Source organism: Spinacia oleracea, chromosome 4, assembly GCF_020520425.1.
Source record: "Spinacia oleracea cultivar Varoflay chromosome 4, BTI_SOV_V1, whole genome shotgun sequence".
In the NCBI taxonomy this organism is placed as follows: Eukaryota; Viridiplantae; Streptophyta; class Magnoliopsida; order Caryophyllales; family Amaranthaceae; genus Spinacia; species Spinacia oleracea.
This window is the reverse complement of record NC_079490.1, coordinates 53,817,059-53,833,376: the sequence shown is the minus strand read 5'-3', so window position 1 is coordinate 53,833,376 and position 16,318 is coordinate 53,817,059. Positions and strand designations below refer to the sequence as shown.

General features: G+C 40.8%; 1 protein-coding gene across 3 annotated transcripts; it reads left to right on the top strand.

The window, feature by feature from the left end:
* Nucleotides 1-401: 401 nt before the first annotated feature.
* LOC110795474 (CASP-like protein 5A2) lies at nucleotides 402-15,379 on the top strand. Of its 3 annotated transcripts, none has more exons than XM_056827361.1 (4): nucleotides 402-777; nucleotides 2,901-3,033; nucleotides 12,490-12,587; nucleotides 14,983-15,122. In XM_056827361.1, exons 1-4 carry the CDS (start codon nucleotides 566-568, stop codon nucleotides 15,068-15,070), a joined length of 531 nt encoding a protein of 176 aa, XP_056683339.1. In that variant the 5' UTR covers nucleotides 402-565; the 3' UTR covers nucleotides 15,071-15,122. The 3 variants fall into 3 exon arrangements, with proteins under 3 accessions (XP_056683339.1, XP_056683338.1, XP_021856179.1); XM_056827360.1 differs by having other exon boundaries at nucleotides 410-777; nucleotides 12,490-12,582; nucleotides 14,983-15,379; XM_022000487.2 differs by lacking the exon at nucleotides 12,490-12,587 and having other exon boundaries at nucleotides 424-777; nucleotides 14,983-15,379.
* The last annotated feature ends 939 nt before the right edge of the window (nucleotides 15,380-16,318 follow it).

Sequence of the window (16,318 nt, the reverse complement as noted above, 5' to 3'; positions counted from 1 at the left end):
GGCGGCGCCGTGGTTGCTTGAGATGGGGTGGAAGTTAACAAGTTGGTGTAATTAGTGTTTAATTAGTTACCATTAAAAACTAAATATTATTTTTGGATTTTTAGAAAATAATTTTGGAATTTAATAAATCATTTTTACAATTTACCTAAATCAAAGAAAATAAATTATTAAAAAAAAAAGGTGGGGCAGCCTCCTCTTTTTATACCAACCCATATATGCCACGTGACATGTTATGGTGATATTCAATACGAGTATTACCTTAGAATTCTCAGCCTTTCTAACTTTTTTTTTTTTGTGAAATTACATCATTTGCTCCACTTGTGTCATATTTTGCCCCAAGTAATCATGGGCTGAGACGAACTCGTAAAAGTAACCTGGAAAAAAGTAAATATACAGTAAAAGCAAAAAAAAAGGGGCAATTCACCGAGTCCAGTATCCTTCCTTTTGTTCTTAGTGAAAAAGAAGTCTAAAGTACCCAAAGTACTCTCCTATTTATTCGTTCTCTGAAAATATCCAACAATATTTTTCAAATAATCAGTTTAATCATCAAAGACAATTCAGTGGAATGAGTCACCCGGCAGTGCACCCGGTGGACGTGCTGCTGGAACCGCCAGCTGAAAACGCGGCCGCACCACCAGGTGTGAGAATGGGGTACATCAAAGGGTTGCCTGGAACCAAATTGGGCCTTGTTTTGCGTGCGTCTCAAATCTTCTTCGCCACTGTTGCTGTTGTTGTTATGAGCACCACCAGTGATTTCTCCTCCGTCTTAGTTTTCTGGTGACTATTTTAATAAATTTTCTTCTGATTATTATTGCTAATTTGATGTTAATTTACTCCACATTTGATTTACTTTTGCTGATTAAGTAATTGGTTGATTTGCATGTACTGGTATTGTGGGGGAGTTTGTGGAATTGTGGGGATGGGTAGAGGAAGGATTGAGAAATCAGCTTTCAACCACTGTTGTTGCGTGATGAATGTTTCATATTGCGATGGACTCTTAAAGCAAGTCCCTTTCATGTTTTCTCATGGAAATTTTTTATATTGTTTCCAATTCTGCTATTTGGGTTGAGGTTTATCCTGTAATTATAGGTGGTTTTATTTTAATGGTTTTTTCATGAAATGCATCGAGGTTAATGGTTTATACTTTATAGGAGGCGTCTATTGCTGACTCGATAAAAACAAATTTTTTTTTTTTTTAACGTATTATTGACCCTGCTTCCATCTCCAATTCTCCATCTCTTTTGCTTCTTCTTTCCCAAAAATTTTAAATGGTGCTTGATTGTATATTTGCAAACATCATATTTTTTGTTTTAAAAAAAACACCGCAAACCTCAGTAACTCCATTAGAACAACCATACCTAACCTCATTACTCGAATAAATTGTTTTTCTATGATGCTGCTTATACTTAGTTAACGCTTCAGTTCTCAAAATTGAAAGCCCAACAATTTTCTTCAAATCTTCTTCGTAACAAATTATATCATAAAAATAAAGCCCAAGACATCCTACTCCGTTTTAGAGGAGAGAGAACAAAGAAGAATTTGAGTAGATTTGTGATGATAACTGATGAAGGGCAGAGCAAGAGGAGAGAGGAAATCTATGAAGGAAGAAGAAACTCATAAAGGATTATAAGAGAGAGGAGAGAATGACGCAGCTTTTCCAAAGAAAACCAAAAAACAGAAACCACTTTTAGAGCATCAATTGTAGGCTCACTCTTAATTTGCCCCCTCTTAGTCTCTCTCCTTGTACACCCCATCACCCCTTCTTAATAAGAGTTAGCTACTAAAAACACCAAGAAATAGATTATCTCTTAAACCTACCTCTTATATAGTTATTTAATATTTTTAATTTTATTTTTAATATAAAAAGCAACCAAAATACTTCAGATTCTTCCACCTCACCCCACTCTTATTTTTAAGAGTTAGCTCTTATTTTGTAAGAGGTAACTCTTAAATTTTCTCTCTTTTAACAGTGGGCTAAGAGTAAGCCACAATTGATGCTCTTAGAGCATCAATTATAAGGCTAACTCTTATTTACCCACTCTTAATCTCTCTCCTCCTCCACACCATCACCATCTTTTATTAAGAGTTATCTACCAAAAATCCAAGAAATAGGCCACCTCTTATACACTATCTGTTACATACAATTTCACATATTTTCTGTTTTTTTTTTAAAGAAATATAAGTAAAAAACATACATAAAATACACCTCATACCCCCTCTTATTTCTAAGAGCTACCTCTTATTTAGAGGATGTCTCAATCAAACTCTAAATAAGAGGTAGCTAAGAGTTACATTAATTATTTTAAGAGCTAGCTCTTAGACATTCTCTCTCCTTAAGAAGGGGCTAAGAGTAAGCTACAATTGATGCTCTTAGTGGTTTTTGATTTTCCGTTGTAGTTTTATGGAAATGGAAGGATATTTGATTGTTTCAAAAGCTTCACCCGAATGCCGTTTTGTTTTATTTTTGATGAAAAAAACAGAAAAACCATAAACGGCAACAGTCCCGAACGGACCCTTAATTTGTGAAATGACTGTTTGTCACATTGTCATCCCTTTACACCTTAAGGCTTCGTCTCTTAAGTAGAAAATGCCATGTAATGCTACTGTTGGAAACTTGGAGTAATTGTGAAATTACATTGTTACACTTGGTGGGAAAAGGACGAATGTAAGGAGTAGAGACGTTGAGTGAATCCAACCGATGAAGTTGTGTGCTTATTACAGTAACTAACTCTGTTACAAATAATCCATTAAAGATTTTATCGCTTTCGTATATATTACTTAGTTTACAGTAAATTTTGCAGTAAACTTCAGAGCCTTGATTGACGTGACTTCACTCATGTATGGGTTTTTCATCTTCTACATTAATTAATATATGACACAGAGTATACCTGTACTCACAGCTTGCTTGTTGCATTTTCTGGACTTCAAATCTTTTGGAGCCTTGCAATGGCGTTGACTAATATTCGTGCAATATCATTGAAACGCAAATTTCAGAATCGCCCAGCTGTCATTATCTTTTTTGCTGGTGATATGGTAAGATAATTTTCTATGCCAATGTTTTGTGATTTTGCATGCCTTCTTGTTTTCTGTTTTTTTACTAGTGTCAGAATTTTCTAAGAGAACTTTGTGTCCTTTATCTACTGTAGTTGATGTGGGCTTGGTGTATCTCTACAATGGGCTCTAAGACAAGGGTGATCTGACTCAAGCTTACCCCCGAAATTCATATTGGCGCAGGGCTCATCTGTTGGCCCAAACCTCATCACTTAAGCCTTGGAGGACCACTCCTTGATAAAGGTCCAAGTTATCCATGACTAGGCCCAAGTCTAAAGAGCCCATTAGGCTCTACTCAACACTCCCCCCTGGACACGTGTTCCAATCCCCGAAGACACCTAATCATGCAGCTAGGGTTATGAGATCAATTCCCAAAGAACCTTAGCCCTATAAATAGTTCAGTTCCCAAGGTAAAAGGGACATTCAATTCACTATCACCTACCTTAAACTATCTTTGCTTTGCCTTCTCTCTGCAAATTATTTCTCTCTCTAGCCAATACTTACTTAGGCATCAGAGTGAATATTCTTACGGGAATATTCTTGTTTTGCAGGATGAAGGAAGATCGTGCTAGCGCATACTTGATACCTCCGGGGAACGCATGACACGTCATCACTACAAAAGAACCCACAACATTTGGCGCAGTCTGTGGGGAGGTATAGTCTTAGTTTAAAATGGCGCAAGGCGCAAGGCGCAGGCGCGCGCCTTTCGGATACAAGGCGCACAAAAATTCTAAAAAAGCTTGAAATTCAATGTAGAACAAAACTAACATATTTTATACTCAAAACAACATGGTAATCATATTAGTAATGCATAAATGGACGAAAAAAAGCACAATTAGTTGCGAACATACTGCTAAACGACAAAGTAATTAGCAGAAAGTAGCTTAAAGTTCCACACAAACCACACAATCAACATAAAATAAATAAGTAGAAAGAAAAGCAAACACATTAGTTCTTCAAGCTTGATAGTAAGCATCCTAAAATGCTAGTACTCTATGTCATCATCGTCATACACATCATCCTCTACTTGATAATCCTCATCTCCCGAGTCTCCACTTATGTCCTCTTCTATCTCATCATCATCATCATCCAACAACACAACTCTAGGAGTGGAGCTACTAGCAATCCCTTTTCCTTTATCAACTCTTGATGATGATGCTCTAGTGGCATAGATAGGATCATTAGCTCCGGAGGCTCTATCAACCGCACCCCATGTCAAATCCTCACCATCAAATACAAAATCATCATCATTCTCATTCTCCTCATTATCATCCATCCTCCCAAGTAGCCACTCATTACTTTCATCAATCTCAGTTAAGAGAATGGGATCAATGGTGTCTTTCCTCGTGTACCGGCGAAACAAAGTTCGATTGTATTTCACAAATACCATGTCATTCAATCGACTTTGAGCCAATCGGTTCCTCTTCTTAGTATGGAGCTGTTAGAAATAAAGATTATAATTGATAAACATGTCCAAGGGGCCTTTGTGCCTTGGTTTTTTAGGAAGATTGCTAGTCTTTCCACTTGTTTTACCACTACTACCCACTATCTCACAATCTTCCTCTTCCCCATCATCATCAACACCATCATCAAATTGAGGTATGTTTGGCATCATTTGACTATTTGCCTTATCTTGTGCCTTTTTAATCATGAAATTCTTGACTTCCTCCCTTACATGTTCGGGACAACTAGGACATTTCAATGCATTTCTAAATCCTCCAACCAAGTGTTGTTTTAAGCGATAGACTCCACCTTTTGTTACTTTACCACAAAAGATACACGTCCAATTATTCTTATTATTAGGATCCGATTTTCCATATTTTTTGGCCGGTTCTTGAACACCGGATGATCCCGTTGATGGAGTGCCGGTATTAGAACCTTCCATAGTAAATTAACAAGCTGAAAATAGGAGAATAAGCTTATATTATGCTACTGCCTACTCTAAGCAACCAAAAAAACTTCCTGACTATGACTCATGACTATGCAACTACAAAAAAGTAATTAAAAATAATAATTAAAACTAATAATTAAAACAGAAATTAATAGTAAAAGTTTAAAACAGAAAAAAAAATTAAAACAGGAACAAACATGACACGCAGAAAAGAACAGAGAAGAAGAGAAAAACGGAAGAAAAAAAATCAAAAATTTCGAAAATAAATCCCCTCAAATTAACAGGAAAAAACCAAAAAGGAAGAGGAGAAGAGAAGGACATAAAAACGGAAGAAAAAATTAAAAAAAGAAATTAAAAAATTTCGAAAATAAATCCCCTCAAATTCAAAAAAAATAAAAAATAAAATCAAAAAAATCGAAAAAAGAAAGAAGGAAGAAGGAAGAACAAAAATAAATTCAAAAAAAGGAAGAAAGAAGAAAGAAGAAAGAAGAAGAAAGATAAAAAAAAGAAGAAGAAGAAGAAGAGAACAGTAGAGTAGCAGACATACCTGGAGCTGTGGAGGAGAAGCCGGTGTCGCAGGCGGTGGAGGAGAAGCCGGTGTCGCAGGCGGTGGAGGAGGAGCCGAGGAGGCCGACTCGCCGAGAAGAACGAAGAGAGGACAGAGGAGAACGAAGAGAGGAACAGAGGAGTTTGTTTTCTCTCTCCTTGGGTAGGTGAGTAAGTCTCAAACTCTCTACTGACATTGAAATCTGACCGTTGGATGTCACGTGTGAGGCACGTTTTTTCATTTAAATAAAAATAAGGCATTTAAACCCTGATAGCTCCCTGTGACTGGAAGCTCTAAAGGCGCAACGCCTTGAGCCTTGCTGAAGGCGCGGTAAGGCGCGGTTAGGCGCGCGCCTGGTGGAGTGCGCTGTGCCTTGGCTGCTCTAGGCGCTGAGGGTTGTGCCTGACTGAGCCTTGCGCCTAGGCGCGCCTTGGGCGCGCTTTTTTAAACTAAGGGTATAGTATCATGGCAGAACCGCAATCTGAGACAGACGCAGGAGGAGGACGGCCTGCAATCAACATGGGGCAGCCCACTATGAGAGGCAAAGCTAAAAAGCATTATGATGTCTCAGCAAGCCGGCCGGCCTCCGCGAGGTCCCTGCAGCGTTGCATTGTCACCATCAGAACATCACGGGTGAATGGCAAGAAAGACTTCAGCATGTTCTCCAAGAAGAAATCACAAGATCCTTCAGTGAAACCGTCCCCGTGCAAGAATATAGCAGAGCGGCGAAGCAAAATGGGAAGTCAGTTGAAGACGGACCCCGTCTATCCTCAGAGGTCCGACCACTGAAGGAGGAAAGTTATCATGTAAAAGAAGAACGTCCAGGGAGGCGGGCGAACTCAGCACAACGAAGGCACGCCTGCAAACCCCAGAGTCGCCACTTTGCAAGCGGGTCGACCACCATGACCTCGAGAAGGTCGCGAATGGAACCCACTCGAAAAGAAACTGGCCAAGGCATCAAAATGAAGATGAAACGAAGGAGGTCTTCAACAGAAAACTTCTTTGTCTACAATGCTAGTCTCGAAGACATTTTCCTGACGGAAGGACCGAATCTGAGGATAGAGCAGTTGCCTCCCAAAGGGCCGCCTTCAGCAAAACAGAGCACCCCGTTCTGCATATTTCACAAAGAGGCCGGACATGACACCCAAAACTGTCGGATGCTGAAGAGGATACTGGATGGTTACGCGGCCAAAGGATACCTACTGCTTGACAGATGCAAGTGAGGTCGGCACTATAAAGGAGCAGAAATTGTGCACACCTGTCTCCGACAATGACAACAGTTTCTCGGATGACGGATTCATATCAGTAATATCAGGAGGGATGGCGGCAGGTGCACCGACTAGTGAAGGACGGCAGTTTGGCTCGTCTCAGTCCCCCGCACTGAGCGAGTGGACCTACCCCATGTGAAATTTCGGAAGCTGATTATCGCAAGTCGGCAATGCCATATGATGATGACTTCTTGGTCTTGGAGATTAAAGTGGCCAATCTCAGGGTGAAAAGAGTGTTGGTAGACACTGGGAACTCGTCCGACATAATCAGTCTGCAATGTCTACAGAAGTTGCAGCATGACCCTGGAACGATAGAAAGAGTATCTAAGCTCCTTGTAGGTTTCGGGGGAAGTGTCGTCCGTCCTATCGGCTCCATCTTGCTTCCCGTCTCAATTCGTACACCTCCAGTAACTAAGAAGGCCCTGTCAGAAGGCCGCCCAACCCTCAATAATCTGAAAGCAGTAATTGTCCCCCATTTACTGTTGATCAAATTTGTGGGAAGCAGCGGAGACATTGGAGCCATCTATAGAAACCAACAACTGGCCAGGGATTGCTACCTATCTACGTTAGAACCGGCAGCTTGGGGGGTGTCTCCGAAAAAGAGTGAGCAGATGAAACCTCAGAAAAAAGAGCGAAGAGCCAAGGAGATGTCCATGGCCCATAGTGCGGACATGCGACCCGAGCCGGTGGGAGCACACTATGACATAGTCTTAGACCTAAAGGAGCCGTCCCGAACTGATCCTATTGGAATTCCTCCTGATGACCCCATGGTGGCGTCATTAGTATAGCTGCTGAGAGAATACAAAGAAATATTCGCATTCACAGTAGAAGAGATTCCAGGTATTGATCCAGCAGTAGCAGTGCACAAGCTAAATGTAGATAGTACTATGAAACTAGTGCGGTAGAAGAAAAGGAATCATAGTGAAGCTAGAAACTTAGCCGCCGCCGCTGAAGTGCAAAAACTGATGGATGCCCGATTTATACGCCCATGCCAATATCCTGATTGGGTAGCCAATGTGGTGCCAGTGCCCAAACCGAACGGGGCGTGGATAATGTGCGTCGATTATACTGACTTAAACAAGGCCCGCCCGAAAGACAGCTTCCCGTTACCTAAGATAGACCGGCTTGTCGACTCCACGGCAGGGCACGAAATGATGAGCTTTATGGACGCTTACTATGGATTCCATCAAATCCCCTTGTGGCCTGAAGATCAAGAGAAAATGTCGTTCGTTACAGAACAGGGCTTGTATTGCTACCAAGTAATGTCGTTCGGCCTAAAGAATGCTCCTGCCACTTTTCAACGCTTAGTGAACACAGTCTTTGTAAAACAGCTCGGAAGGAATATAGAAGCTTATATTGATGACATGATAGTAAAAAGCAAACAACGAGCAACCCTTCTCGAGGACTTAAGAGAGACTTTCGAGACCCTTCGAGCATATCAAATGAGACTTAATCCCAAGAAATTCATCTTTGGAGTCACTTCTGGCAAGTTCCTTGGTTTTCTAATCGATGAGAGAGGCATTGAGGCAAATCCTGACAAAGTGCAAGCAGTAATCACTATGACGTCCCTGAAAACAGTTAAAGATGTGCAACGTCTGACTGGGTGTTTAGCCGCCTTGGGACGTTTTCTGTCCAGAGCTAGGGATAAGTGTCACTACTTCTTTAGCACCATCAAAAAGGGCACCCAGTTTGAAAGGACCCTGCGGGCGGAAGCTGCATTTCTCCGTTTAAAGGAACACTTGCACACCCTGTCGCGTCTAGTTAGTCCTCTCTAACGGGAAGTCTTATGTCTATATCTCGCCATCTCGGATCACGCTCGGAGTGCCGTCCTGCTCACTGAGAGAGAAGGGGTACAATTACCCGTTTACTTCATCAGCCATGTGCTACAGAATACTGAGCTTAAGTACCCCACTGTTGAGAAATCCGGCTTAGCATTATTCTTGGTCAGCAAGAAGCTTCGTCCCTACTTTTTTGCCCATCGACTGATAGTCTACACCGATCAACCGTTGAAACGACAGTTCACCAATCTAGAAGCGTCCGGAAGAATGCTCTATTAGGCAATCGAGCTCAACGCATTCGATATCTCATATGAACCCAGAAAGGCAATAAAAGGGCAGGCATTTGCTGACTTTATTGTAGAAATGACTAGGCATGCTTACATTAGAAATGAGAAGAAACAATGGATAATTCATGTAGATGGGTCCGCCACCCAAAATGGGTGTGGAGCCGGCATCATCTGCGAATCACCAGAAGGGGACATATATGAGTATGCCATACGTTTCAATTTTCAGGCGTCAAACAATGAGGCTGAGTACGAAGCTTCAATATGTGGAATCCAAATGAGCAAAGCAGCAGGAGCAGAAGGGATTTATGTTTTATCTGACTCACAGCTAATTGTCAGCCAAGTAAAGGGAGAATACGAAGCAAAGGACGATGCCATGATAAAATACTTGGAAATCTTCCGCCAAGAGATACAACCACTGACTAATTTTGAGATGCGACATATACCCCGGGCTGAGAACAACAAAGCAGACGCGTTGTCCAAGTTGGCCAACTCTGCGTCCTACGACACCCCGCGGCATGTATTTTGGGAGGTAAAACAAACTAAAAGCATCGATGTTGTAGAAATAGCTATCCTAGACCGGAGGGCCACCTGGATGGACGACATAGTCAACTTCAAATGAATGTGATACTCCCTGAAGATCCCAAGCAGGCAGAAAGGCTGCAAAAGAAATGCACCTGGTTCGAGATGTGGAATGAGACCTTATACAAGAAAGCCTTCTCCCGGCCTCTTCTCCGTTGTGTAACCCCAGAAAAGGGGCATGAAGTTCTGGAAGATCTGCATCAAGGGTTATGCAGCTCTCACATAGGGGGGAGGGCCTTGGTAGAAAAAGCTCTAAGAACGGGATATTACTAGCCCACTCTCAAGGAAGACGCACTTGACTTGGTTAAGCGATGCGATAAATGCCAACGGTTTGCTCATTTAATTCAACGGCCGGCTCAGAAGCTAACACCCATTACAATTCCCATACCATTTGCTAAATGGGGGATGGATTTATTAGGCCCTTACACAATGGCCCCAGGAGGAGTGCGCTATGTGATAGTAGCTGTTGATTACTTCACTAATTGGGTAGAAGTCGAAGCCCTGAAAAACACCAAGGCACAGGATGTGAGAGCCTTCATTTGGAAAAATATCATCACTCGATTCCGTGTCCCTCAATCTATTGTCTTTGATAATGGGCCACAATTCAAGATGCCCAAGTTAGAAAACTGGTTAGCCGATCATGGCATCACGGCTTGTTTCGCGTCAGTAGGCCGCCCCCAAAGGAAATGGACAGGTGGAGGCATTCAACAAAATCATTTTTGAAGCGATGAAAGAAGCTTGATGAGGCTAAAGGTTTGTGGGCCGACGAGTTACCCAATGTCCTATGGTCCATACGAACCATGGAAAAAAATTCCACAGGAGAAACACCCTTTTCATTAGCATACGGAGCTGAAGTCGTCCTGCCAATAAAAATGTGTGAACCAACCTCGGACAGGCTTGAAGCAGGGCTTGCCTGTCCCTCCAGCTTTGCGTTTAGAAGACGGCGCCGTGGTGGTGGCAGTCTTCCTCGATCCCTGGCAAGACAGGACGGCTCCAATCAGATACACTGAGGGAACTATATATTAAGGGGTAGCCTTAAGCAAATTACCTTCTTATTCTCCGCTGGAGGATCAAGCGGCGGGTCGGCCTCAGCGCCCTGGCGTTGCATAGCCTTGAGGGTAGCACCCTCAGCAAGCTAAGTCGGCATATCCACTTGGCCCTTGGACGCATCGTCCAGCTTCTCCATAGCCTCATCTGGAAAAAAAATGAAGACGTCGGAATAAGCATAAGAAGAAAAAGCAACAGAAACCCAAGTCACGAGATATTACCCCTCGGCATATACGGACACAAGCCCACAACCGATAGGAAGGTGGCGTCATCCAACTGATCCAGATGGGGCAACCATCCCTCTGGTATCCAAGTTGTCTTCGTCCCCACGATAATCGGCTTGGCCTTGAAAAAAGAAGATATATGTTTCCATAGGTTAGCAGAAAGGGGGAAAGGAACCGCTTCTTCCAACAAAATTGGTTTGAAGCGTCCACCGCCTCATCCGTTCACACATCACCGCGTCAGTAGTGCTAATGACTACCCTCTTCTTCCGCCAATGGTGCCACTTGGACGCCTTACCTAAAATTGTCCTGTATGCCCCCGTATAACTAAGAACCAGCCAGCCCTCGGCGGCATGAGGGACTTTAGACAGCGATGCTATTCGCAGAAACGCTGGAAAAGAGGGAGTGATGCCTTCGAGCTCACACCTGGCGATGTATCCAAACACGCCGGCCCAAGAGTTAGGGGACATCTGGTTCAACCCTATATTGAAGTCGTCCAACAACTCCACCACGAACGGGTGTGGAGGAAACCTCATACCCAGCTTTAAGACGGCCATATACACGGCAAACTCTCCTTTCACCAGGCCAAAGCTAGTATAGTCCAGGCCAAAGCTAGTATAGTCCAGGCCCCAAGCATTTTCAACTCATATTCGGGGCCCAGATTTAGAGACGCAACAAAGTCAGCCCATGCTCATTCAGATAATTCAGCCACGTCTGAAAAGGGAAGATCTCACAAGGGTGAAGGTGGCCTTCTTCACTTCTAGACGGGCCCGCCATCGCACCCTCTACACGTCCTGATTCGGGGACGTCCTCCTCCATGGGAGAAGAGGACTCCCCCTCGAAACACGGTCTTTTCAAGTCTGTGGGTCTGTTAGGATGCCTCAGCTGCAGCACCATGTTGTCCTGCACAGGCTGAAGAATTGGCTCAGGACGGGGGCATAAACTCTTGCCGTGAAGACGTGAAATTACAAGTCCTCGTCCTCAATTCGACTGTGTCGGCGTACCATTGACAGGGAAGAAAATTAAAATAAGGAAGCCAACAAACAAGTTTCCACAAAAAAAAGGTTACCCGTTAGATTAAAGAAGGAGCTCCCAAGAAAATTGGATTCCCAAAGATGAAGAACTCCAAGAACAAAGAGTTGAAGATGACGGTGGTCCTAAAACACTTGTTGGTGGTTGAATGACGCCTGAAATCGCCCTCCTTCTACCGCTCTAAAGAGATTTTTAGAAATGAGGGGAAAATTCACTTGAAATGGCCACTTATTTATAGAGGGGTAAGAAATGTTTAACACTGCCACATTTCACTACGGCACAGGAGAAACCAAAAGCAGTAAAAACTAACGACAGTTTTCACTCCTCTTAAGGGGCAAATGATGTGGGCTTGGTGTATCTCCACAATGGGCCCTAAGACAAGGGTGATCTGACTCAAGCTTACCCCCAAAATTCATATGGGCCCAGGGCTCATCTGTTGGCCCAAACCTCATCATTTAAGCCTTGGAGGACCACTCCTTGATAAAGGCCCAAGTTATCCATGACTAGGCCCAAGTCTAAAGAGCCCATCAGGCTCTACTCAACACTCCCCCCCGGACACGTGTTCCAATCCCCGAAGACACCTAATCATGCAGCTAGGATTATGGGATCAATTCCCAAGGAACCCAAGCCCTAAATAGTTCAGTTCCCAAGGTAAAAGGGGCATTCAATTCACTCTCACCTACCTTAAACTATCTTTGCTTTGCACTCTACAAATTATTTCTCTCTCTAGCCAATACTTACTTAGGCATCGGAGGGAATATTCCTACGGGAATATTCTTGTTTTGCAGGTTGCAGGAAGATCGTGTCAGCGCATACTTGATACCTCCGGGGAACGCATGACACGTCATCACCACAAAAGAACCCACAACAGTAGTCTAGAGGCAAGGTCAACTTATTTCGCGATCCCTTTGTGATAACCTAGAGAACCGTCAATAACCACTTCTTTGTCGAATGCTTTATGTTTATGCGGAGTTGTTTGATATAATGCAAAGAGTAAGCTTTAACACTATCATTTGTGAAAATGAGTTTGTCCCACATTGGTAGAAATGAAAAGTGTGGGTTTCAAGTCTAGTATTTAATGAAAAGTGTTTTCTCCCACATTGAAAGGAAAAAAGATGTTTCCTTGTTTGAATATAGGGAAGTGTTGTTTATACTTTGAATTACTTCCCCTAGTGGTTTGGGCTAGAAGGGGCATCTCCATGCGCGCCGCCTTCCGGCCGGTTCGCGTCGTGTTCTTGACACGTGCGCGGTGTGATGAGGCCTCCTCTTTGGGCTAAGTCGTAAATTGACGGTCCAATTATTATGAGACGGTTCGGTTACATAGCTCACTCCACATTCTTAATTAAAGGTCGTAAATTGTCGAAAACAGTCCCTTAATTTACGTACGTGAATTGCTGTGTCAAATTTTGGGGGGCAACGCCTATTTCAATTGCACCATAGTCGGGGCGAATTTTGCTTCTAAGATGGTGTTCTATAACACGTCGCAGCTTCACATATATAAATCAAATATTCGGCCCACATTTCACATTGTAGTCTTGTTGTTGTAGAGATGACGTTGGTTGGGTTTTGGTTTTCTGTTGCAAGAGATCAGAGATCTTGGTGTTCAAAAGCTGATCCTAGATTGCACAGCTTATTGGTTTCTTAAATAACTCTTTTTCTCTTGTGATTTATCCTATGTCCGTAGATATGGTAATAGAGGAACCAAATTCAGTTCTGCTATTGTGGAGTTTGTGTGGATGGAGGAAGCCTTGAGTGATGGTGTGGCCTTTATAACGGATGAGAATCATGAGATTATTTGGTTTTGAATTTTTTGATTGAAAAAGAAAAAAAGGTGGTAGGTGCTTTTGCATGAATATTAAGAAGTTGATTTACACTGATCGACTTTGATTTTGTTCTACTGCGAAAATTAACCTTTCAATACTTTTAGGATGATTCTACCTATTTTCCGTTTTGGTATAGTAGAAGTTTTATTAAACCAAATAAGCATGTTATACAAACTGCAAACAAGCAAGAGCCTTTCCTGATCAGAAGACCAAACAAACAAAAAAAGGCAACAACCACTAACAAATACACATTAAACCACTAGAAACACTTGGCACCAATATGTCTGCACATTGAAGATGACAGACTTAATAAGCTCATCCTACCAGCATAGGAAAACAACTTAGCAGACCAACACTCAATATCTGTAAGAGTTTCTTCACAAGTGGCTGACACTGGATTATAGTAAGCCTTATAGAAGAAAGAGGCACCCAATATCAATAAGGTAGCTTACCCATACTCAACTGAAACTTAAAAAAATTAGTGTCCTCACGAAAGTACACTGAATTCTTTGACTGATTAGCTTTAGGACAGAAGACTCAGATAACACATTAAAAGCATGAGTTATAATTCTTAGACTCCAATCATCATCTCTTGCAAAAAGTAAAAGATTGTCAGCAAAGCGGACATGTGTAGACTGAGTTTCTTGCGCCTAGGGTGAAACTTGAAGTCTTTGCAATCTTTCAACCCCATTAGGAACCCTGTCATAATATCACCTTATTTTTTATTTTGCTTTAACAGAATCAAGCAATTTATATTTATTTGTAAAAATCCTGCTTGATTCTATTATGAGAAATTGTAAAAGCCCCTGAAATGCTTCCTCTGAAGAAGTTAATTGTACTGTCATGTGGGATTTACAATGTGCTTGGGAAATATTTGTACTCATTATTAAAGATGGAATATAATTTCTTAATTATTATGAGTTGTCAAAAAGGTTGAATTATTGGTGTGCAAATTTCCGTTTAATTGAAGAGTGGTTTCTTCAATTTGTTTTCAGTTTTGGGAGGTTGGCTTTTTAAGTAGTTTGTACGAGTCTAAGAGCTAAAGTACCACTATCGCAGTGCTTTTTTGAGGTTCTGGGTGCTGTTAGGGATGGGGGTTCGCCCCATGTTTTTGGGTTGTTTGGTGCAACATTACATGGTTTGTGGTCATACATGATATACCTGTATCCCAGTGTGCCTCTTAAGGTTCTGAAGTCCCACCTAAGATGTATTGTCACCCTCATATTTTGGGGTTGATTGATGATGACGACGGTCTACTATGTTCCAACGAACATTATTCATAATTGTTAAACAACATTTTATTAAATTGCAATTCTGAGCTGAAACATTACTCAATGTGGAGATAGACTTTTGCAGAAAATTTACCGCTTAAATCTTTCATTTTTTTCTCTTTCCTAATCCTTCTATGTGGATTTCATGGTTGGTCATATTTTAATTCTTATGACGCTCGTCTTGCAGATCTCTTCTCTACTCATGTTCTCTGGAGCCTGTGCATCTGCTGGTATCACTGTTCTCGTTAATGCTGATCAACAGGATTGTTCCATGAACCACTGTGTTCAGTTTCAAACCTCGACATGCATGGCTTTTGTTACTTGGTGTATTGACTTACCTTCTTTTATGTTGAGTTTCTGGTCATTTGCTGCTGTGTGAGTCTATGACAAAAACATGGGTAGTACGCTCGCGCAAATTTTTGGGTACACCCTGGTGGGTATACCCCTTCCAAAAGGACGTCATTTTCTATTGTTCAACATGAACATTTATATACAAATTTGAAAATAAACATTTACTTATTGATTTAAAAATGAACATTTATTTACTGATTTGGAAATGAACATATATAATGATTTGGAAATAAGCATTTGTCTACTAATTCTAATGTTTACATTTATCTAATGATTCAGATATTAACATTTATCTATTGATTTGAAAACGAACATTTATCTTCTACTTAAAAAAACGAACATTTACTATTTTGAAATTGAATATAGTTACTGTTTGAATATGTAGTATTTCGAAGCATATATGTATGTACATATTGTGCAATTAAAATAGGCAAATAGATTGTTACTAACAATTTGAACATGTTAGACACTGTCTTTGTAAAATTATACTCCGTACTTGAATTTCAAAATTTTGATAGAAATTAGCATCTACCTTATCTATTACTTTATACTAAAATAGACACCAGGAATAATACATGTCATTTCCTGGTGCGATTTTTTCCCGCCAAAATATATATTTTTTAATTTTTTTAAAAAGATTTTATTTTGCATTTATTTTAGGAAACTAAGATAAAAAATGAAATAAAAATATAATTGAATTATCATTGATAGAATATGCAGTTATTTTGTAAATATTATGTATTAATTAGATTCCTAATTAATAGCCTCATATCACGCTATTGTACAAAAAATAGTTTGTATATATACCGACAATACACAATCAATGAAAGTCAGGGGAATTATTTCTCACAACCATAAATGTAACTACGTAGTACGTGATATATTATTGGAGGAAAGATGAATCAATATTATTTTCTCCTTTACAATTTGATTTTATTTATATATTTTTTAAATTTTTTAATTAATTTATATAATATTGAAGAATTGATTTCTAATGTTAGTCTAATAATAATACACGGTGAGTACGGATGTTAATTAAAATAATAATAAGTGGTAAGTATACAACAATATAATCCTTAACTTTGTACTCCGTATTGTACTAATATGCATATTTAGCTTATTTGGATATTTATTTTATACACTATGAATTCATACTTTTGCATATATTCTTT